The sequence below is a fragment of the Scyliorhinus torazame genome, chromosome 21 (assembly GCF_047496885.1).
Source record: "Scyliorhinus torazame isolate Kashiwa2021f chromosome 21, sScyTor2.1, whole genome shotgun sequence".
Classification (NCBI taxonomy): Eukaryota; Metazoa; Chordata; class Chondrichthyes; order Carcharhiniformes; family Scyliorhinidae; genus Scyliorhinus; species Scyliorhinus torazame.
This window is the reverse complement of record NC_092727.1, coordinates 73354089-73377597: the sequence shown is the minus strand read 5'-3', so window position 1 is coordinate 73377597 and position 23509 is coordinate 73354089. Positions and strand designations below refer to the sequence as shown.

Here is a 23509-nt window from a genome sequence, read left to right as displayed (position 1 = left end):
CCGTGTCTGTTCTTCTTTTCTGTTTTATTTTTTATTTTTTTATATAAGGCGGGAACCGGAAGTTCGACCCGCGGACCAATAAATTCTGGTGGAGAGGAAACCCGAGACACTACACGTGTAGTGTCTCCCACCCGCCCTCCTCCTCTAACCTAATAATAAGACCCATTGGTGTGAGGTAAGTGCCATATTATATTATTATTATATATATATTTTATTTATTTATTTATTAACCAGATCTTGGTTGGAGGTTAGAGGGATGGCAGGGAAGGGAGTGCAATGTTCCTCCTGCAGGATGTTTGAGGTGAGGGATGCCGTTAGTGTCCCTGCTGATTTTACCTGCAGGAAGTGCTGCCATCTCCAGCTCCTCCAAGACCGAGTTAGGGAACTGGAGCTGGAGTTGGATGAACTTCGGATCATTCGGGAGGCAGAGGGGGTCATAGATAGCAGCTTCAGGGAATTAGTTTCACCAAAGATTGGAGATAGATGGGTAACTGTAAGAGGGACTGGGAAGAAGCAGTCAGTGCAGGGATCCCCTGCGGTCGTTCCCCTGAGTAACAAGTATACCGCTTTGGATACTTGTGGGGGGGGGACTTACCAGGGGTAAGCCACGGGGTATGGGCCTCTGGCACGGTGTCTGTCCCTGTTGCTCAGAAGGGAAGGGGGGAGAGTTGCAGAGCATTAGTAATTGGGGAGTCGATAGTCAGGGGCACAGATAGGAGATTTTGTGGGAGCGAGAGAGACTCACGTTTGGTATGTTGCCTCCCAGGTGCAAGGGTAAGTGATGTCTCGGATCGTGTTTTCCGGGTCCTTAAGGGGGAGGGGGAGCAGCCCCAAGTCGTGGTCCACATTGGCACTAACGAAATAGGTAGGAAAGGGGACAAGGATGTCAGGCAGGCTTTCAGGGAGCTAGGATGGAAGCTCAGAATGAGAACAAACAGAGTTGTTATCTCTGGGTTGTTGCCCGTGCCACGTGATAATGAGATGAGGAATAGGGAGAGAGAGCAATTAAACACGTGGCTACAGGGATGGTGCAGGCGGGAGGGATTCAGATTTCTGGATAACTGGGGCTCTTTCTGGGGAAGGTGGGACCTCGACAGACAGGATGGTCTACACCTGAACCTGAGGGCCACAAATATCCTGGGGGGGGAGATTTGTTAGTGCTCTTTGGGGGGGGGGGAGGTTTAAACTAATGCAGCAGGGGCATGGGAACCTGGATTGTAGTTTTAGGGTACGAGAGATTGAGAGTATCGAGGTCAGGAGCACAGAATTGATTTCGCAGGAGGGGGCCAGCGTTCAGGTAGGTGGTTTGAAGTGTGTCTACTTCAATGCCAGGAGTATACGAAATAAGGTAGGGGAACTGGCAGCATGGGTTGATACCTGGGACTTCGGTGTTGTGGCCATTTCGGAGACATGGATAGAGCAGGGACAGGAATGGTTGTTGCAGGTTCCGGGGTTTAGGTGTTTTAGTAAGCTCAGAGAAGGAGGCAAAAGAGGGGGAGGTGTGGCGCAGCTAGTCAAAAACAGTATTACGGTGGCGGAGAGGATGCTAGATGGGGACTCTTCTTCTGAGGTAGTATGGGCTGAGGTTAGAAACAGGAAAGGAGAGGTCACCCTGTTGGGAGTTTTTTATAGGCCTCCAAATAGTTCTAGGGATGTAGAGGAAAGGATGGCGAAGATGATTCTGGATAAGAGCGAAAGTAACAGGGTGGTTATTATGGGAGACATTAACTTTCCAAATATTGACTGGAAAAGATATAGTTCGAGTACATTAGATGGCTCGTTTTTTTGTACAATGTATGCAGAAGAGTTTCCTGATACAATATGTTGACAGGCCAACAAGAGGAGAGGCCACATTGGATTTGGTTTTGGGTAATGAACCAGGCCAGGTGTTAGATTTGGAGGTAGGTGAGTACTTTGGGGACAGTGACCACAATTCGGTGACGTTTACGTTAGTGATGGAAAGGGATAAGTATACCCCGCAGGGCAAGAGTTATAACTGGGGGAAGGGCAATTATGATGCCATTAGACATGACTTGGGGGGGGATAGGTTGGAGAAGTAGGCTGCAAGTGTTGGGCACACTGGATATGTGGAGCTTGTTCAAGGAACAGCTACTGCGTGTTCTTGATAAGTACGTACCGGTCAGGCAGGGAGGAAGGCGTCGAGCGAGGGAACCGTGGTTTACCAAAGAAGTGGAATCTCTTGTTAAGAGGAAGAAGTAGGCCTATGTGAAGATGAGGTGTGAAGTTTCAGTTGGGGCGCTTGATAGTTACAAGGTAGCGAGGAAGGATCTAAAGAGAGAGCTAAGACGAGCAAGGAGGGGACAAGAGAAATATTTGGCAGGTAGGATCAAGGAAAACCCAAAAGCTTTCTATAGGTATGTCAGGAATAAAAGAATGACTAGGGTAAGAGTAGGGCCAGTCAAGGACAGGGATGGGAAGTTGTGTGTGGAGTCTGAAGAAATACTAAATGAATATTTTTCGTCAGGATTCACTCAGGAAAAAGAGAATGTTGTGGAGGAGAATGCTGAGACCCAGGCTATTAGAATAGATGGCATTGAGGTACGAAGGGAAGAGGTGTTGGCAATTCTGGACAGGCTGAAAATAGATAAGTCCCCGGGGCCTGATGGGATTTATCCTAGGATTCTCTGGGAAGCCAGGGAAGAGATTGCTGAGCCTTTGGCCTTGATTTTTATGTCATCATTGGCTACAGGAATAGTGCCAGAGGACTGGAGGATAGCAAATGTGGTCCCTTTGTTCAAGAAGGGGAGTAGAGACAATCGCGGCAACTATAGACCGGTGAGCTTCACGTCTGTTGTGGGTAAAGTCTTGGAGGGGATTATAAGAGACAAGATTTATAATCATCTAGATAGGAATAATATGATTAGGGATAGTCAGCATGGCTTTGTGAAGGGTAGGTCATGCCTCACAAACCTTATCGAGTTCTTTGAGAAGGTGACTGAACAGGTAGATGAGGGTAGAGCAGTTGATGTGGTGTATATGGATTTCAGTAAAGCGTTTGATAGGCTATTGCAGAAAATACGGAGGCTGGGGATTGAGGGTGATTTAGAGATGTGGATCAGAAATTGGCTAGCTGAAAGAAGACAGAGGGTGGTGGTTGATGGGAAATGTTCAGAATGGAGTTCAGTTACAAGTGGCGTACCACAAGGATCTGTTCTGGGGCCGTTGCTGTTTGTCATTTTTATAAATGACCTAGAGGAGGGCGCAGAAGGGTGAGTGAGTAAATTTGCAGACGACACTAAAGTCGGTGGTGTTGTCGACAGTGCGGAAGGATGTTGCAGGTTACAGAGGGACATAGATAAGCTGCAGAGCTGGGCTGAGAGGTGGCAAATGGAGTTTAATGTAGAGAAGTGTGAGGTGATTCACTTTGGAAGGAATAACAGGAATGCGGAATATTTGGCTAATGGTAAAGTTCTTGGAAGTGTGGATGAGCAGAGGGATCTCGGTGTCCATGTACATAGATCCCTGAAAGTTGCCACCCAGGTTGATAGGGTTGTGAAGAAGGCCTATGGAGTGTTGGCCTTTATTGGTAGAGGGATTGAGTTCCGGAGTCAGGAGGTCATGTTGCAGCTGTACAAAACACTGGTACGGCCGCATTTGGAGTATTGCGTACAATTTTGGTCACCTCATTATAGGAAGGACGTGGAAGCTTTGGGGCGGGTGCAGAGGAGATTTACCAGGATGTTGCCTGGTATGGAGGGAAAATTTTATGAGGAAAGGCTGATGGACTTGAGGTTGTTTTTGTTAGAGAGAAGGAGGTTAAGAGGAGACTTAATAGAGGCATACAAAATGATCAGGGGGTTAGATAGGGTGGACAGTGAGAGCCTTCTCCCGCGGATGGAAATGGCTAGCACGAGGGGACATAGCCTTAAACTGAGGGGTAATAGATATAGGACAGAGGTCAGAGGTAGGTTCTTTACGCAAAGAGTGGTGAGGCCGTGGAATGCCCTACCTGCAACAGTAGTGAACTCGCCAACATTGAGGGCATTTAAAAGTTTATTGGATAAGCATATGGATGCTAATGGCATAGTGTAGGTTAGATGGCTTTTGTTTTTTGACTTCCCATGTCGGTGCAACATCGTGGGCCGAAGGGCCTGTACTGCGCTGTATCGTTCTATGTTCTATGTTCCAACACTAACCAATAGGTATCTTTTACGTTAAAAGAAACTTTTTAATTTTAGGACAGCACGGTGATGCAGTGATTAGCACTGCTGCCTCACTGCACCGAGGACTCGAGTTCGATCCTGGCCCCGGGTCACTGTCCATGTGGAGTTTCCACATTCTCACCATGTCTGCATGGGTCTCCCCCCACAAGCCAAAGATGTGCAGGATAGGTGGATTAGCCGTGTTAAATTGCTCTTTAATTGAAATTTAATTTAACCACAGAATTAATCACATTAGTAACGCAAAAATAGCTTTACAGGTAACAGTTACAACAATTCTTAGGTAAAGAGAAAAACTTACCTTACTTCCTGAACCTGCCACTATATTCCAATTAAGCAAACCAATATATTTCAAATACCACTGATGAGTAAATATAACAAATGGATTTCTACTTGCTTTTCTATGTGGAGAATCCTTGGTGAGGTAACCTATCAGGGCTAAACTGAAACACTTCTGTTCAAATGAAAATTCTAGGACCAATTGCCTCTCAGACAAACTTGGCTCCTCCCATTAACAACATAATCTGTATCCAAAACATAAAGCATTCTTTTGTCTCTTCTCATAATATGTCTCTTGACTTGTTTAGCCAGGACCAAACACAGTGCCCCTCATAAATTGTCTATACCCCAGGGGTCCTTCAAATGTGAACAATATTCAATTAGCTAGCTATCCGTAAACAAGTAAATGGTTTCTCAAGATCTATTAGCAGAACACTTTACCTGAAAATCAATGATTACCTCACTTTTACAACACCACAATCACAGTTCTAGTAGATTGATGAGGGAAGTGCGATGGATGTTGTTTTTTGTAAAGCTTTGACAAGTTGCCTCATGGCAGGCTGGTACAAAAGGTGAAATCACACAGGATCAGAGGTGAGGTGGTAAGATGGATACAGAACTGGCTCGGTCACAGAAGGCAAAGGGTAGCAGTAGAAGGGTGTTTTTCTGAATGGAAGGTTGTGACTAGTGGTGTTCCACAGTGATCTGTGCTGGGGCCTCTGTTGTTTGTAGTATACATAAACGATTTGGAGGAAAATGTAGCTGGTCTGATTAGTAAGTTTGCAGATGACACCAAGGTTGGTGGAGTGGCAGATAGTGTTCAGGATTATCAGAAGATACAGCAGGATATATATAGGTTGGAGACTTGAGTAGAGAAATGGCAAATGGAGTTTAATCCGGACAAATGTGAGGTAATGCATTTTGGTCCCACATAGAGGGGAAATATACCGTAAATGGCAAAACTCTTAGGAATATAGAAAGTCAGAGAGATCTAGACGTGCAGATCTGGATCTTTGAAGGTGGCAACACAAGTGGACAAGGTAGTCAAGAAAGCATACTGAATACTTGCCTTCATTGGACGGGGCATCAAGTATAAAACTGGCAAGTCGTGCCACAGTTGTATAGAACCTTGGTCACGCCGCATTTGGAATGTTGCACACAATTCTGGTCGCCACACTACCAGAAGGATGTGGAGTCTTTGGAGAGGGTGCGGAGGAGGTTTACCAGGATGTTGCCCAGTCTGGAGGGTATTAGCTATGTGGAGAGGCTGAATAGACTCGGATTATTTTCATTAGAAAGACGGAGGTTGATGGGTGACCTTATAGAGGTCTACAAGATTATGAGGGGCATGGATAGAGTAGATGGGCAGGCACCCTTTCCCAGGATGCAGGGGCCAGTCACAAGGGGCATAGGTTTAAGGTCCATGGGGAAAAGTTTAGAGGAGACGTGCGAGGCAGGTTTTTTTACGCAGATGGTGGTGAGTGCCTGAAGCGCATTGGCAGGGGAGGTTGTGGAAGCACATACATTAACGCCGTTCAAAAGGCACCTTGACAAACACATGGATAGGATGGGTATAGAGAGATACGTACAAGGAAGTGCTGAGGACTTTGGCAAAGGTCAGTATCATGTCCAGTACATGCCTGGAGGACCAAAGGGCCTGTTCCTCTGCTGTATTGTCCTTTGTTCTTTGTTCTATTCATACTGACTGTATACTTCTTAACCTAGGATTTACTAACATTACTGTAAAAAAATATAAAATATGAACATTTCTTACATTCATCATATTTTACTGCTCGCTAAGGGACCATTCTTCCAGATGTTACAGTGAATGAGTATCCACAGGCTATTGCAACACAACCAAACCATGTTGGGTCCGTGCACATGCACATTGCAAAAGGAATGGCTGAGTGGTGATCAGGGCAGGAACTCTGGTTGATTTTCTCCTCTCTACTCCAGCAGCACAGAGGGCAAGAATATTGCTTTGATGCCAACTACAATGACTTGAAACAGTCTGCTTTTAACTGCCTTGGACAATCGTTTTGTAATCGTAGGCATGTACTATATCTGCATTATTTTCACACTATCTCATTTGCTTTTTCGAGTTTTACTTTGTATTTGTATTTCCCTCACTTCAATCAGTCTCCTAGTGCACCCTGTCGAAAGCCTTAAAATCTCTCCTGTCGCCAGGAGCTCAATAGTTTATCTGCCCATCTGGGTGGGGTACTGGAGGGGTAGCTGTACATGACATTATAACCCAAACAGCGTCAGCACCTTCAGGACAGAAAACTGGGAAAGATGAAAATCTTAGCAAGGGAAATAAGATTGCATGCTCAGCTTCAGCTTACTCAACCCTTTATTTCCTTGACAGAAACCGACATTAACTACCTCCTGAAAATGGCCTTGGAAAAAATTGCCTTCCTTCCATTTGGATATCTGATAGACCAATGGCGTTGGGGAGTGTTCAGTGGGCGGACTTCACCAAAGAACTATAACTATGAATGGTGGTATCTGAGGTAAATGCATCAATGGGGCAACAAGTGGTAATGGCGTGAGGTTGATCTGACTTTTGGGATCTGTTTTGGGAATTATTTTCTGAATGCTCTTGCTTTCCAGGACAAAGTACCAAGGGATCTGCCCACCACTTCCAAGGGATGAAACAAACTTTGATCCTGGTGCCAAGTACCACATCCCGGCAGTCACACCTTACATCAGGTAATGTTGCCCAAAGGAAAAGGAGCAGGAATTCTCCGGTCGTTGCGATTCAATTTTCCCGCTGGCATTGCACCCTCGCCAGTGGATTCGCGGTGGCGTGGGGTGCTTACAATAGGGATTCCCATTGACAAGTGGCGGGAAGATAGAATCGCACTGCCAGCAAAACGCACGCGGCCGAGAAACATGCAGCTGGCGGACCGGAGAATTCCATACAGGAACTCAGACAGAGTTCCTTCAATCATGTCATTAGCAAAGGCATTAGGAACTCAGAGCAGAATTGACTAAAGTTCCCGAGAGTGGGAAATGAGGCGGGTGAGGGGACTTAATTGTGCGGGATGCAATGTCATTCTTCTGATGGTGGGATACAAGTTGAAACGTAAGTTTGCGACGGATGAAAGGTGGATCAGGATTCCTAACGGCAAGCAGCTTGAACCAATTTTTAATGCTTGATCATTAAAGAACGTGGATTAAATTGTACCTTTGTGACGGCAAATTAAATTGTACAAAGCCCAAAGATGTGCAGGTTAGGTGGATTGGCTGTGATCAATGCGGGGGAGGGGGGGGAGCGGTGTGAGCCTAGCTAAAGTGCTCTTTCGGAGTGTCGACGTAGATTGGCCATGCTAAAGTTTGACCCTTAGTATCCAAAGATGTGCAAGTTCGATGGGGTTATTGGGTAGGGCAGGGAAGTGGGCCTAAGTAGGGTGCTCCTTAGGAGGATTGGGGCAGACTCAATGGGCCAAATGGCCACCTTCTGACTGTAGAAATTCTGTGGATTCTATACAAGATGTGCAGCAGGCGAGGTTGTCTTCCTGGCAGATATCAAGGGAAGGGAAGCAGCTTTTCTTGTATGGGGAACTTTGTTGGACCAGGGTAGAGGAGGCCGAGGCCAATAGTTATTTGTGAAGCTAAATGGGACTAACCATTTACAGCACCACTGTTACCTCACAGTGCCAGGGAGTGATCTATCGGCCACGTTGCAGTGCGACCGGTAGATGCTGTGTGATCCCCCTTCCTGGACCTACCCAACTCACCACGCATCGCAAGATCTAACATGATCTCAGGAGATGTCACAGTCTGAATCTAGTCCATTGTGGGGCGGGATCACTATTTCGCAAATCTGCATATTAGAGTGAGACAGATACCTGAGGCATTGGGATCTAACCCCATCGCCTTGGAGACCTTGGGGGAGTGACGTTCAATGCTGGTCCCTATTTACAGATCGGCACTTGTGGGGCTCCTCCAGAGGATGGGAGGCCCCAGGTGGTTGCCCTCTGGGTTGCGTGGCACCCCAGCACTCCCGGGTACCTTGGTACTGTCAGACTGCCACTACCAGTCTGGCACCCTGGCACCTCCCTGGTGTCAGACTGGTGGTGCTAAGGTGCCAGGCTGGTATTTGTCCTGGGGGTCGGGGATCGGACCAGGGGGTGCCCTGCACATGTGACGTGGGGTGCGGTGAATGCTGTGAGGGCGGGGAAGGGTGCGAGGGTCGCGTCGGGGTGACAATGGAGTCCTGATCTCTTCCTGCATTGAAGAGATCCGGCGAGTTCCTGTGCTGTACTTTTCTTTGTTCTTTGTTCTTTGAGTGGAGCTCCTCAGTGCAGGGAACTGAACTGTGTGTGGCCTCGGCAGGGCGTTCCCTGATGAGGCCCCAAATTGAAACAGAGCCGATAGTTGGCTTGATGTTTCTCAGCACTGCGAGTGCCGGAAAACACCAGGCTAAACATGCTCGTCATGCGACTCTGTTCAAATTTGGTTAAAACGCGCACCTTATCTTATGACTTAACCTTTTATGAGGTACCTTGTCGAAAGCCTTTTGGAAGTTCAAGTGCAGCACAACAACTGGTTCCCCTCTATCCACTCTGGTTGAGACTTCCTCTAAAAACTCTCATAAATTAGTCAGACGCTGCTTGATTATATTGTGCTTTTCCAAATGTGCTGCTGTTACTTCCTTAATAATTGATTCCAACATTTTTCCAACAATAAATGTTAGGCTAATTGGCCTATAGTCACCCGCTTTTTGCCTCTCTCCTGTTTTGAATAGGGGTGTCACACTGGCAGTTTTCCAACCCTCCAGCACTTCTTCAGAATCCAAAGATTTTGGAAAATTACAACTAGCGCATCCATTATCTCTGTCGCTACTTCTTATACAATCCTTAGATGCAAGCCATCAAGGCCAGGGCACTCATCTGCCTTTAGCCCCATTAGTTGAATGGGTTGTAGAATGGAACTGGTATCTCGGAGCCAAATAGTGTTTGGAGCCAAAAAGCTTGAGTGATGAATCAATTCAAATATTCAAGCCTGAGAGTTTTATTGGGGGCAAGAGTCTGCAAGGATATGGAGTAAAGGCAGGTAAATGGAGTGAATTGGAGGTCAGCTGTGATCTAATTGAGTGACGGGAATGCTCAAGGGGTTGAGTAGTCTCCTCCAGTTTCTATATTTGTAAGAAACTAATTTCCTCTCGCCATTTGCAGGTACTTTGTGAGTTTTATTCTGCAGTTCCAATTCCACAAAGCTCTGTGCAATGCATCTCAACACCAAGGACCTCTGCATAAATGTGACATCTACCAGTCAATTACAGCTGGTGACATACTCCGGTAGGTTCTGCATCTTTATCCCTGTTCGGAATAAAACGTGGAGAAACAAAAAAGACTAAGACAAGCATTGATAAGATAGTGGCAGGCACCATTTACAATGGCGTGTGGAGACCGAATCTCGTGGCCGGACACAACACACTCAAATCTTATTAAAATCCCAAATCAAGCCTTCCCACAATGCATTTGCCTGAGAAAGACAGGAAGGCCCACTTAGGAAAGGTTAAAGCGTTAACCAGGCCTTTTCATTTTTGTCTTCCCTTTTGTCTTTCTTTGGCCTTCAGTCACTTATTCCTGTTGAGGCACTGAGACCTCACCATTTTAATCAGAATGTTTAAACAGGGCAATCAGCTATGCCTGTAATTTAGGCTCCAAAGTTGTTGAGCTCCTTGACTGACTGGACTACTTTTAATCACAGAAAGTGATTATGTGTTACCCTGCGCAGCCAATTAATTGCACAGTGCACCGAGGACCAGGTAATTAGGCATGGCAGCAACTCAACCCTATGACTAGAGTATTGGCCACAGGGATGTCCACCCACTGCACCCCCGCAAACATCAGGGAATTAAACAACCACCTGGTTGGGAGGGATGGTGCACCATCATGTTTTTTTTTTGTCGGGATGCACATGTAGAACCTAATATAACCTGCCAGCAGAGGCACTGTCAATCCACAAGGCAGCAATCCTGGATTCTCCACTGAACTGAACCAACCAGAGATCTCTGCCACTCTCTAGAGGACATTACATAGAAAATGAAGCATGAATACTTTCCTGTGGTCTCCCTTTCAGTAAAGCACTGAGTGCCGGTTCCTCTGAAGCTTGGCAGGTCATCCTTGAGGAGATAACAGGCAGCAAGAAAATGGATGCTGCAGCCCTGCTTGAATATTTTAAACCCATCACTGACTGGCTGCAGGAACAGAACAGGCAAAACAATGAAGAGCTGGGTTGGTCTGACTTTGACTGGCGCCCTCCAGTCCCTGATGGATACCCAAATGGCACTGGTAAGTCAACGAAGGACAGTTGTAAGAAATGGGTGGGGTTTCAGAAGGCATTTACCTCCAGGCCTCTACCAGTAACCAATCAGCTTTATTCAATTAAACACAGCAATCTGATTGGCTATGCCTTACCTCTCTGGTTCATTCAGTTTTGTAGATGAGCCCTTGATCTTGCTTGACGACATCTGATTGCAATAAGCAATCTACAGACCCATTCTCCCTGTGTGGCTCATAATGTCATCAGTGCAAATGCACATGTAGAACATAGAACATAGAAAATACAGCACAGAACAGGCCCTTCGGCCCACGATGTTGTGCCTAACCTTTGTCCTAGATTAATCATAGATTATCATTGAATTTACAGTGCAGAAGGAGGCCATTCGGCCCCCTGAGTCTGCACCGGCTCTTGGAAAGAGCACCCCACCCAAACTCAACACCTCCACCCAACACCAAGGGCAATTTTGGACACTAAGGGCAATTTATCATGGCCAATCCACCTACCCTCCACGCAGACACAGGGAGGACGTGCAGACTCCGCACAGACAGTGACCCAAGCCGAAATCGAACCTGGGACCATGGAGCTGTGAAGCAATTGTGCTATCCACAATGCTACCGTGCTGCCCTTAAGAACAAATAAATCTACACTATATCATTTTACTGTAATCCATGTACCTATCCAATAGCTGCTTGAAGGCCCCTAATGTTTCCGACTCAACTACCTCCACAGGCAGTGCATTCCATGCCCCCACTACTCTCTGGGTAAAGAACCTACCTCTGATATCCCTCCTATATCTTCCACCTTTCACCTTAAATTTATGTCCCCTTGTAATGGTTTGTTCCACCCGGGGAAAAAGTCTCTGACTGTCTACTCTATCTATTCCCCTGATCATCTTATAAACCTCTATCATGTCGCCCTTCATCCTTCTCCGTTCTAATGAGAAAAGGCCTAGCACCCTCAACCTTTCCTCGTAAGACCTACTCTCCATTCCAGGTGACATCCTGGTAAATCTTCTTTGCACCTTTTCCAAAGCTTCCACATCCTTCCTAAAATGAGGTGACCAGAACTGGACACAGTACTCCAAATGTGGCCTTACCAAAGTTTTGTACAGCTGCATCATCACCTCACGGCTCTTAAATTCAATCCCTCTGTTAATGAACGCGAGCACACCATAGGCCTTCTTCACAGCTCGATCCACTTGAGTGGCAACTTTCAAAGATGTATGAACGTAGACCCCAAGATCTCTCTGCTCCTCCACATTACCAAGAACTCTACCGTTAACCCTGTATTCCGCATTCATATTTGTCCTTCCAAAATGGACAACCTCACACTTTTCAGGGTTAAACTCCATCTGCCACTTCTCAGCCCAGCTCTGCATCCTATCTATGTCTCTTTGCAGCCGACAACAGCCCTCCTTACTATCCACAACTCCACCAATCTTCGTATCGTCTGCAAATTTACTGACCCACCCTTTAACTCCCTCATCCAAGTCATTAATGAAAATCACAAACAGCAGAGGACCCAGAACTGATCCCTGCGGTACGCCACTGGTAACTGGGATCCAGGCTGAATATTTGCCATCCACCACCACTCTCTGACTTCTATCGGTTAGCCAGTTCGTTATCCAACTGGCTAAATTTCCCACTATCCCATGCCTCCTTACTTTCTGCAGAAGCCTACCATGGGGTACCTTATCAAATGCCTTACTAAAATCCATGTACACTACATCCACTGCTTTACCTTCATCCACATGCTTGGTCACCTCCTCAAAGAATTCAATAAGATTTGTAAGGCAAGACCTACCCCTCACAAATCCGTGCTGACTATCCCTAATCAAGCAGTGTCTTTCCAGATGCTCAGAAATCCTATCCTTCAGTACCCTTTCCATTACTTTGCCGACCACCGAAGTAAGACTAACTGGCCTGTAATTCCCAGGGTTATCCCTATTCCCTTTTTTGAACAGGGGCACGACATTCGCCACTCTCCAATCCCCTGGTACCACCCCTGTTGACAGTGAGGACGAAAAGATTATTGCCAATGGCTCTGCAATTTCATCTCTTGCTTCCCATAGAATCCTTGGATATATCCCGTCAGGCCCGGGGGACTTGTCTATCCTCAAGTTTTTCAAAATGCCCAACACATCTTCCTTCCTAACAAGTATTTCCTCGAGCTTACCAGTCTGTTTCACAGTCCTCTCCAACAATATTGCCCCTCTCATTTGTAAATACAGAAGAAAAGTACTCGTTCAAGACCTGTCCTATCTCTTCAGACTCAATACACAATCTCCCGCTACTGTCCTTGATCGGACCTACCCTCGCTCTAGTCATTCTCATATTTCTCACATATGTGGAAAAGGCCTTGGGGTTTTCCTTGATCCTACCCGCCAAAGATTGTTCATGCCCTCTCTTAGCTCTCCTAATCCCTTTCTTCAGTTCCCTCCTGGCTATCTTGTATCCCTCCAATGCCCTGTCTGAACCTTGTTTCCTCAGCCTTACATAAGTCTCCTTTTTCCTCTTAACAAGACATTCAACCTCTCTTGTCAACCATGGTTCCCTCACTCGACCATCTCTTCCCTGCCTGACAGGGACATACATATCAAGGACACATAGTACCTGTTCCTTGAACAAGTTCCACATTTCACTTGTGTCCTTCCCTGACAGCCTATGTTCCCAATTTATGCACGTCAATTCTTGTCTGACAACATTGTATTTACCCTTCCCCAATTGTAAACCTTGCCCTGTTGAACGCATCTATCCCTCTCCGTTACTAAAGTGAAAGTCACAGAATTGTGGTCACTATCTCCAAAATGCTCCCCCGCTAACAAATCTATCACTTGCCCTGGTTCATTACCAAGTACTAAATCCAATATTGCCCCTCCTCTGGTCGGACAATCTACATACTGTGTTAGAAAAGCTTCCTGGACACACTGCACAAACACCACCCCATCCAAACTATTTGATCTAAAGAGTTTCCACTCAATATTTGGAAAGTTAAAGTCACCCATGACTACTACCCTGTGACTTCTACACCTTTCCAAAATCTGTTTCCCAATCTGTTCCTCCACATCTCTGCTACTATTGGGGGGCCTATAGAAAACTCCTAACAAGGTGACTGCTCCTTTCCTATTTCTGACTTCAACCCATACTACCTCATTAGGGTGATACTCCTCGAACTGCCTTTCTGCAGCTGTTATACTATCTCTAATTAACAATGCCACCCCCCCACCTCTTTTACCCCCCTCCCTAATCTTATTGAAACATCTATAACCAGGGACCTCCAACAACCATTTCTGCCCCTCTTCTATCCAAGTTTCCGTGATGGCCACCACATCGTAGTCCCAAGTACCGATCCATGCCTTAAGTTCACCCACTATGTGTGGGCTATTAGAATCACACGATCCTTACAGAAGAAGGCAATTCAGCCCTGTGTGTCCATGCTGGTTCTCCTAAGGAGCCATTCACATTCTGCCATTCTCCCACCCTCTTCCCTCAATCCTGCACCTTCTTCCTTCCCAAACATTTAGAAAACATCTAAAGATTTATGGAACAGAATGAGGCCACTTGGCCCATCGTGACTACACTGGCTGGAAAATGAGCCAACCAGCCTAATCCAATTTTCCAGCACTTGATGTGCAGCCCGGCAGGTTACGGCACTTGGGGTGCACATCTAGAGACATTTTAATTGAGAAAGGGTCTCTGTCTCTACTCCCCTTTCAGGAAGTGAGTTCCAAACCCCCACAATCTTCTGGGTGAAAACATTTTCCTTATCCCCCGATTATTATAAAGCTATGCCCAGTAGTAACTGACCTTTCTACATATGGAAATATGTCCTTCCCATCAACTCTATCCAGATCCCTCACTTTGTACACATGAATCAAATCTCATATCAGTCTCTGTTCTAAAGAAAACAACTCCAAGTTGTTCTCCCTTTCATCAAAACCTTTCATCAAAACCGTAATTTTCCAGGCAACATCGTTGTAAATCTCCTCTGTACCCTCTCCAATGAAATTACATCCTTTCTGTAGTGAGGTGACCAGAACTGTGCACAGCATTCAAGTTATGGCCTAATTCGTGTTTTACATGGATCTAGCAGAACCTTCCTGATATTCTATGCATTGACTGATAAATAGAAGTATTCTATATGCCTTCCCAGTGCTCAACCGATACTCTCGACTCAATAGACATAAAGTTACATTCTGGGATACCGTATAAGTAAGTTGGTATCAATGAGTGTAACATGCTTGAGAGGAACACATGTATTTGAATCTCGAATTCACAAAGCTGTCCACAAATGGGATTTTCCTGACCTGTTTTTGTTTTTTCTGTTGGGTCTAGTTGTTATGTTATTGCTCTTGTTGGCATTGCTGTTGCAGTTGCTGTTGTTGTTGCTCTTTTTGATTTGATGTTGCTGTTGTTTTTGACATTGGTCTTCATAGAATCTTGATGTTGTTGCAGTTGGTCTTGTTGCTGTTGTTAGTGGTGCTGTTGGTGCTATTGTTGTTGGTCTTGTTGCTGTTGGTCTTGTTGCTGCTGTTGGTCTTATTGTTGCTGCTGTTGGTCTTGTTGCTGCTGTTGGCCTTGGTGTTGTTGCTGCTGTTAGTGTTGTTGCTGCTGTTGGTCTTATTGCTGCTGTTGGTGTTGTTGCTGCTGTTGGTCTTTTTGCTGCTGGTCTTGTTGCTGCTGTTGGTCTTGTTGTTGTTGCTGTGGTCTTGTTGCTGCTGTTGTTGCTGCTGTTGATCTTATTGCTGCTGTTGGTCTTGTTGCTGCTGTTGGTATTGTTGCTGCTGTTGGTGTTGTTGCTGCTGTTGGTCTGTTGTTGCTGTTGGTCTTGTTGCTGCTATTGGTCTAATTGCTGCTATTGGTCTTATTGCTGCTATTGGTCTTATTGCTGCTCGTCTAGTTGCTGCTGTTGGTCTTGTTGTTGTAGCTGTTGGTCTGTTTGTTGCTGTTGATCTTGTTGCTGCAGTTGGTCTTGTTGCTGCTGCTGGTCTTGTTGTTGCTGTTGGTCTTGTTGCTGCTGTTGGTGTTGTTGCTGCTGTTGGTCTTGTTGCTGCTGTTGGTCTTGTTGCTGCTGCTGGTCTTGTTGTTGCTGTTGGTCTTGTTGCTGCTGTTGGTGTTGTTGCTGCTGTTGGTCTTGTTGCTGCTGTTGGTCTTGTTGCTGCTGTTGATCTTGTTGTTGCTGTTGGTCTTGTTGCTGCTGTGGGTCTTGTTGCTAATGTTGGTTTTGTTGCTGTTGGATTTGTTGTTGTTGCCGTTGGTCTTGTTGCTGCTGTTGGTCTTCTTGCTGGTGGTCCTGTTGTTCCTGTTGGTCTTGTAACTGTTGGTCTTGTTGTTGCTGTTGGTTTTATTGTTGTTGTTGGTCTTGTTGTTGCTGTTGGACTTGTTGCTGTTGGTCTTGTTTCTGCTGTTGGTCTTGTTGTTGCTGTTGTTGGTCTTGTTGTTGCTGTTGGTCTTGTTGTTGCTGTTCATCTTGTTGTTGCTGTTGATCTTGTTGTTGCTGTTGTCTTGTTGCTGTTGGTTTTGTGTTGCTGTTGGCCTTCTTGTTGCTGCTATTGTTGGTGCTGCTGTTGGTCTTAAGGGGGTTGGTCTTGCTGTTGTGGTTTTTGCTGCTCTGGACCTTTTGTTGCTCTTGGTCTTGTTTCTGCTGTTGGTTTTGTTGTTGCTGTTGGTCTTTTTGTTGCTGCTGATGGTCTTTTTGCTGCTGTTGTTGCTGCTGTTGATCTTATTGCTGCTGTTGATCTTATTGCTGCTGTTGATCTTGTTGCTGCTGTTGGTATTGTTGCTGCTGTTGGTGTTGTTGCTGCTGTTGGTCTGTTGCTGCTGTTGGCCTGTTGTTGCTGTTGGTCTTGTTGCTGCTATTGGTCTAATTGCTGCTATTGGTCTTATTGCTGCTATTGGTCTTATTGCTGCTCGTCTAGTTGCTGCTGTTGGTCTTGTTGTTGTAGCTGTTGGTCTGTTTGTTGCTGTTGATCTTGTTGCTGCAGTTGGTCTTGTTGCTGCTGCTGGTCTTGTTGTTGCTGTTGGTCTTGTTGCTGCTGTTGGTGTTGTTGCTGCTGTTGGTCTTGTTGCTGCTGTTGGTCTTGTTGCTGCTGTGGGTCTTGTTGCTAATGTTGGTTTTGTTGCTGTTGGATTTGTTGTTGTTGCTGTTGGTCTTGTTGCTGCTGTGGGTCTTGTTGCTATTGTTGGTTTTGTTGCTGTTGGATTTGTTGTTGTTGCCGTTGGTCTTGTTGCTGCTGTTGGTCTTCTTGCTGGTGGTCCTGTTGTTCCTGTTGGTCTTGTAACTGTTGGTCTTGTTGTTGCTGTTGGTTTTATTGTTGTTGTTGGTCTTGTTGTTGCTGTTGGTCTTGTTGCTGTTGGGCTTGTTGCTGTTGGTCTTGTTGTTGTTGTTGTTGGTCTTGTTGTTGCTGTTGGTCTTGTTGTTGCTGTTCATCTTGTTGTTGCTGTTGATCTTGTTGTTGCTGTTGTCTTGTTGCTGTTGGTTTTGTGTTGCTGTTGGCCTTCTTGTTGCTGCTATTGTTGGTGCTGCTGTTGGTCTTAAGGGGGTTGGTCTTGCTGTTGTGGTTTTTGCTGCTCTGGACCTTTTGTTGCTCTTGGTCTTTTTTCTGCTGTTGGTTTTGTTGTTGCTGTTGGTCTTTTTGTTGCTGCTGATGGTCTTTTTGCTGCTGTTGGTCTTGTTGTTGCTGTTGATCTTGTTGCTGTTGTTGGTCTCTTTGTTGATGTTGGTGTTTTTGTTGCTGTTGGTCTTTTTGTTGCTGCTGTTGGTCTTTTTGCTGCTGTTGATCTTGTTGCTGCTGTTGGTGTTGTTGCTGCTGTTGGTCTGTTGTTGCTGTTGGTCTTGTCACTGCTATTGGTCTAATTGCTGCTATTGGTCTTATTGCCGCTCGTCTAGTTGCTGCTGTTGGTCTTGTTGTTATTGTTGTTGGTCTTGTTGTTGCTCTTGTTCTTGTTGCTGCAGTTAGTCTTGTTGCTGCTGCTAGTCTTGTTGTTGCTGTTGGTCTTGTTGCTGCTGTTGGTCTTGTTGCTGCTGTTGGTGTTGTTGCTGCTGTTGGTCTTGTTGCTGCTGTTGGTCTTGTTGCTGATGTTGGTGTTGGTGCTGTTGGATTTGTTGTTGTTGCCGTTGGTCTTGTTGCTGCTGTTGGTCTTGTTGCTGGTGGTCCTGTTGTTCCTGTTGGTCTTGTAACTGTTGGTCTTGTTGTTGCTGTTGGTTTTGTTGTTGTTGTTGGTCTTGTTGTTGCTGTTGGACTTGTTGTTGGTCTTGTTTCTGCTGTTGGTCTTGTTGCTGTTGCTGTTGGACTTGTTGCTGTTGGACATGTTGTTGCTGCTGTTGCTCTTGTTGTTGCTGTTGGGCTTGTTGCTGTTGGTCTTGTTGTTGTTGGCCTTGTTGCTGCTATTGGTCTTGTTGTTGTTGTTGGTCTTGTTGTTGTTGGTCTGGTTGCTGTTGGTCTTGTTGTTGCTGTTGGTCTTGTTGTTGCTGTTCATCTTGTTGTTGCTGTTCATCTTGTTGTTGCTGTTGTCTTTTTGCTGTTGGTTTTGTGTTGCTGTTGGCCTTCTTGTTGCTGTTATTGTTGGTGCTGCTGTTGGTCTTAAGGGGGTTGGTCTTGCTGTTGTGGTTTTTGCTGCTCTGGACTTTTTGTTGCTCTTGGTCTTGTTTCTGCTGTTGGTTTTGTTGTTGCTGTTGGTCTTTTTGTTGCTGCTGATGGTCGTTTTGCTGCTGTTGGTCATTTTGTTGCTATTGATCTTGTTGCTGTTGTGGTCTTTTTGTTGATGTTGGTGTTTTTGTTGCTGTTGGTCTTTTTGTTGCTGCTGTTGGTCATTTTGCTGCTGCTGGTCTTGTTGTTGCTGTTGGTCTTGTTGCTCTTGTTGGTATTGTTGTTGCTTTTGGTCTTGTTGTTGTTGCTGTTGGTCTTGCTACTGCTGTTGGTGCTGTTGCTGCTGTTGGTCTTGTTGCTGCTGTTGGTCTTGTTGTTGCTGTTGGTCTTGTTGCTGTTGGTCTTTTTGTTGCTGCTGTGGGTCTTGTTGCTGATGCTGGTGTTGTTGCTGCTGGATTTGTTGTTGTCATTGGTCTTGTTGCTGCTGTTGGTCTTGTTGCTGGTGGTCCTGTTGTTCCTGCTATTCTTGTAACTGTTGGTCTTGTTGTTGCTGTTGGTTTTATTGTTGGTCTTGTTGTTGCTGTTGGACTTGTTGCTGTTGGTCTTGTTTCTGCTGTTGGTCTTGTTGTTGCTGTTGGTCTTGTTGCTGTTTGTCTTGTTGCTGTTGGGCTTGTTGCTGTTGGTCTTGTTGTTGTTGTTGTTGGTCTTGTTGTTGCTGTTGGTCTTGTTGCTGTTGGTCTTTTTGTTGCTGCTGTGGGTCTTATTGTTGCTGCTGTTGGTCTTGTTGCTGCTGTTGGCCTTGGTGTTGTTGCTGCTGTTAGTGTTGTTGCTGCTGTTGGTCTTATTGCTGCTGTTGGTGTTGTTGCTGCTGTTGGTCTTTTTGCTGCTGGTCTTGTTGCTGCTGTTGGTCTTGTTGTTGTTGCTGTGGTCTTGTTGCTGCTGTTGTTGCTGCTGTTGATCTTATTGCTGCTGTTGGTCTTGTTGCTGCTGTTGGTATTGTTGCTGCTGTTGGTGTTGTTGCTGCTGTTGGTCTGTTGTTGCTGTTGGTCTTGTTGCTGCTATTGGTCTAATTGCTGCTATTGGTCTTATTGCTGCTATTGGTCTTATTGCTGCTCGTCTAGTTGCTGCTGTTGGTCTTGTTGTTGTAGCTGTTGGTCTGTTTGTTGCTGTTGATCTTGTTGCTGCAGTTGGTCTTGTTGCTGCTGCTGGTCTTGTTGTTGCTGTTGGTCTTGTTGCTGCTGTTGGTGTTGTTGCTGCTGTTGGTCTTGTTGCTGCTGTTGGTCTTGTTGCTGCTGTTGATCTTGTTGTTGCTGTTGGTCTTGTTGCTGCTGTGGGTCTTGTTGCTAATGTTGGTTTTGTTGCTGTTGGATTTGTTGTTGTTGCCGTTGGTCTTGTTGCTGCTGTTGGTCTTCTTGCTGGTGGTCCTGTTGTTCCTGTTGGTCTTGTAACTGTTGGTCTTGTTGTTGCTGTTGGTTTTATTGTTGTTGTTGGTCTTGTTGTTGCTGTTGGACTTGTTGCTGTTGGTCTTGTTTCTGCTGTTGGTCTTGTTGTTGCTGTTGTTGGTCTTGTTGTTGCTGTTGGTCTTGTTGTTGCTGTTCATCTTGTTGTTGCTGTTGATCTTGTTGTTGCTGTTGTCTTGTTGCTGTTGGTTTTGTGTTGCTGTTGGCCTTCTTGTTGCTGCTATTGTTGGTGCTGCTGTTGGTCTTAAGGGGGTTGGTCTTGCTGTTGTGGTTTTTGCTGCTCTGGACCTTTTGTTGCTCTTGGTCTTGTTTCTGCTGTTGGTTTTGTTGTTGCTGTTGGTCTTTTTGTTGCTGCTGATGGTCTTTTTGCTGCTGTTGTTGCTGCTGTTGATCTTATTGCTGCTGTTGATCTTATTGCTGCTGTTGATCTTGTTGCTGCTGTTGGTATTGTTGCTGCTGTTGGTGTTGTTGCTGCTGTTGGTCTGTTGCTGCTGTTGGCCTGTTGTTGCTGTTGGTCTTGTTGCTGCTATTGGTCTAATTGCTGCTATTGGTCTTATTGCTGCTATTGGTCTTATTGCTGCTCGTCTAGTTGCTGCTGTTGGTCTTGTTGTTGTAGCTGTTGGTCTGTTTGTTGCTGTTGATCTTGTTGCTGCAGTTGGTCTTGTTGCTGCTGCTGGTCTTGTTGTTGCTGTTGGTCTTGTTGCTGCTGTTGGTGTTGTTGCTGCTGTTGGTCTTGTTGCTGCTGTTGGTCTTGTTGCTGCTGTGGGTCTTGTTGCTAATGTTGGTTTTGTTGCTGTTGGATTTGTTGTTGTTGCTGTTGGTCTTGTTGCTGCTGTGGGTCTTGTTGCTATTGTTGGTTTTGTTGCTGTTGGATTTGTTGTTGTTGCCGTTGGTCTTGTTGCTGCTGTTGGTCTTCTTGCTGGTGGTCCTGTTGTTCCTGTTGGTCTTGTAACTGTTGGTCTTGTTGTTGCTGTTGGTTTTATTGTTGTTGTTGGTCTTGTTGTTGCTGTTGGTCTTGTTGCTGTTGGGCTTGTTGCTGTTGGTCTTGTTGTTGTTGTTGTTGGTCTTGTTGTTGCTGTTGGTCTTGTTGTTGCTGTTCATCTTGTTGTTGCTGTTGATCTTGTTGTTGCTGTTGTCTTGTTGCTGTTGGTTTTGTGTTGCTGTTGGCCTTCTTGTTGCTGCTATTGTTGGTGCTGCTGTTGGTCTTAAGGGGGTTGGTCTTGCTGTTGTGGTTTTTGCTGCTCTGGACCTTTTGTTGCTCTTGGTCTTGTTTCTGCTGTTGGTTTTGTTGTTGCTGTTGGTCTTTTTGTTGCTGCTGATGGTCTTTTTGCTGCTGTTGGTCTTGTTGTTGCTGTTGATCTTGTTGCTGTTGTTGGTCTCTTTGTTGATGTTGGTGTTTTTGTTGCTGTTGGTCTTTTTGTTGCTGCTGTTGGTCTTTTTGCTGCTGTTGATCTTGTTGCTGCTGTTGGTGTTGTTGCTGCTGTTGGTCTGTTGTTGCTGTTGGTCTTGTCACTGCTATTGGTCTAATTGCTGCTATTGGTCTTATTGCCGCTCGTCTAGTTGCTGCTGTTGGTCTTGTTGTTATTGTTGTTGGTCTTGTTGTTGCTCTTGTTCTTGTTGCTGCAGTTAGTCTTGTTGCTGCTGCTAGTCTTGTTGTTGCTGTTGGTCTTGTTGCTGCTGTTGGTCTTGTTGCTGCTGTTGGTGTTGTTGCTGCTGTTGGTCTTGTTGCTGCTGTTGGTCTTGTTGCTGATGTTGGTGTTGGTGCTGTTGGATTTGTTGTTGTTGCCGTTGGTCTTGTTGCTGCTGTTGGTCTTGTTGCTGGTGGTCCTGTTGTTCCTGTTGGTCTTGTAACTGTTGGTCTTGTTGTTGCTGTTGGTTTTGTTGTTGTTGTTGGTCTTGTTGTTGCTGTTGGACTTGTTGTTGGTCTTGTTTCTGCTGTTGGTCTTGTTGCTGTTGCTGTTGGACTTGTTGCTGTTGGACATGTTGTTGCTGCTGTTGCTCTTGTTGTTGCTGTTGGGCTTGTTGCTGTTGGTCTTGTTGTTGTTGGCCTTGTTGCTGCTATTGGTCTTGTTGTTGTTGTTGGTCTTGTTGTTGTTGGTCTGGTTGCTGTTGGTCTTGTTGTTGCTGTTGGTCTTGTTGTTGCTGTTCATCTTGTTGTTGCTGTTCATCTTGTTGTTGCTGTTGTCTTTTTGCTGTTGGTTTTGTGTTGCTGTTGGCCTTCTTGTTGCTGTTATTGTTGGTGCTGCTGTTGGTCTTAAGGGGGTTGGTCTTGCTGTTGTGGTTTTTGCTGCTCTGGACTTTTTGTTGCTCTTGGTCTTGTTTCTGCTGTTGGTTTTGTTGTTGCTGTTGGTCTTTTTGTTGCTGCTGATGGTCGTTTTGCTGCTGTTGGTCATTTTGTTGCTATTGATCTTGTTGCTGTTGTGGTCTTTTTGTTGATGTTGGTGTTTTTGTTGCTGTTGGTCTTTTTGTTGCTGCTGTTGGTCATTTTGCTGCTGCTGGTCTTGTTGTTGCTGTTGGTCTTGTTGCTCTTGTTGGTATTGTTGTTGCTTTTGGTCTTGTTGTTGTTGCTGTTGGTCTTGCTACTGCTGTTGGTGCTGTTGCTGCTGTTGGTCTTGTTGCTGCTGTTGGTCTTGTTGTTGCTGTTGGTCTTGTTGCTGTTGGTCTTTTTGTTGCTGCTGTGGGTCTTGTTGCTGATGCTGGTGTTGTTGCTGCTGGATTTGTTGTTGTCATTGGTCTTGTTGCTGCTGTTGGTCTTGTTGCTGGTGGTCCTGTTGTTCCTGCTATTCTTGTAACTGTTGGTCTTGTTGTTGCTGTTGGTTTTATTGTTGGTCTTGTTGTTGCTGTTGGACTTGTTGCTGTTGGTCTTGTTTCTGCTGTTGGTCTTGTTGTTGCTGTTGGTCTTGTTGCTGTTTGTCTTGTTGCTGTTGGGCTTGTTGCTGTTGGTCTTGTTGTTGTTGTTGTTGGTCTTGTTGTTGCTGTTGGTCTTGTTGCTGTTGGTCTTTTTGTTGCTGCTGTGGGTCTTGTTGCTGATGCTGGTGTTGTTGCTGCTGGATTTGTTGTTGTCGTTGGTCTTGTTGCTGCTGTTGGTCTTGTTGCTGGTGGTCCTGTTGTTCCTGTTGGTCTTGTAACTGCTGGTCTTGTTGTTGCTGTTGGTTTTGTTGGTGTTGTTGGTCTTGTTGTTGCTGTTGGACATGTTGTTGCTGCTGTTGGTCTTGTTGTTGCTGTTGGTCTTGTTGCTGTTGGTCTTGTTGCTGTTGGTCTTGTTGCTGTTGGACTTGTCGATGTTGGTCTCGCTGTTGTTGGCCTTGTTGCTGTTTGTCTTGTTGTTGCTGTTGGTCTAGTTGTTGTTGTTCGTCATGTTGCTGCTGTGGGTATTGTTGTTGTTGTTGGTCTTGTTGCTGCTGTTGGTCTTGTTGTTGTTGTTGGCCTTGTCGTTGTTGGTCTTGTTGCTGTTGGTCTTGTTTTTGTTGCTGTTGGTCTGGTTGTTTCTGTTGGTCCTGTTGCTGTTATTGGTCTTGTTGTTGCTGTTGGTCTTGTTGTTGTTGCTGTTGGTCTTGTTGCTGCTGTTGGCTTTGTTGTTGCTGTTGGTCTTGTTCCTGCTGTTGTTGATCATGCTGCTGTTAGCCTTGTTGTTGCTGTTGGTCTTTTTATTGCTGTTGGTCTGGTTGTTGCTGTTGGCCTTGTTGTTGTTGGTCTTGTTGCTG

General features: G+C 45.6%; 1 protein-coding gene across 1 annotated transcript in view; it reads left to right on the top strand.

The window, feature by feature from the left end:
• Window positions 1-23509, top strand: part of ace (angiotensin I converting enzyme (peptidyl-dipeptidase A) 1) — a 534228-nt gene that overhangs the window by 196167 nt on the left and 314552 nt on the right. The window contains exons 9-12 of the mRNA XM_072486945.1: window positions 6829-6973; window positions 7074-7172; window positions 9644-9766; window positions 10554-10765. Coding sequence (XP_072343046.1) covers window positions 6829-6973; window positions 7074-7172; window positions 9644-9766; window positions 10554-10765 — 579 coding nt within the window. The remainder of the gene's footprint in view (window positions 1-6828; window positions 6974-7073; window positions 7173-9643; window positions 9767-10553; window positions 10766-23509) is intronic.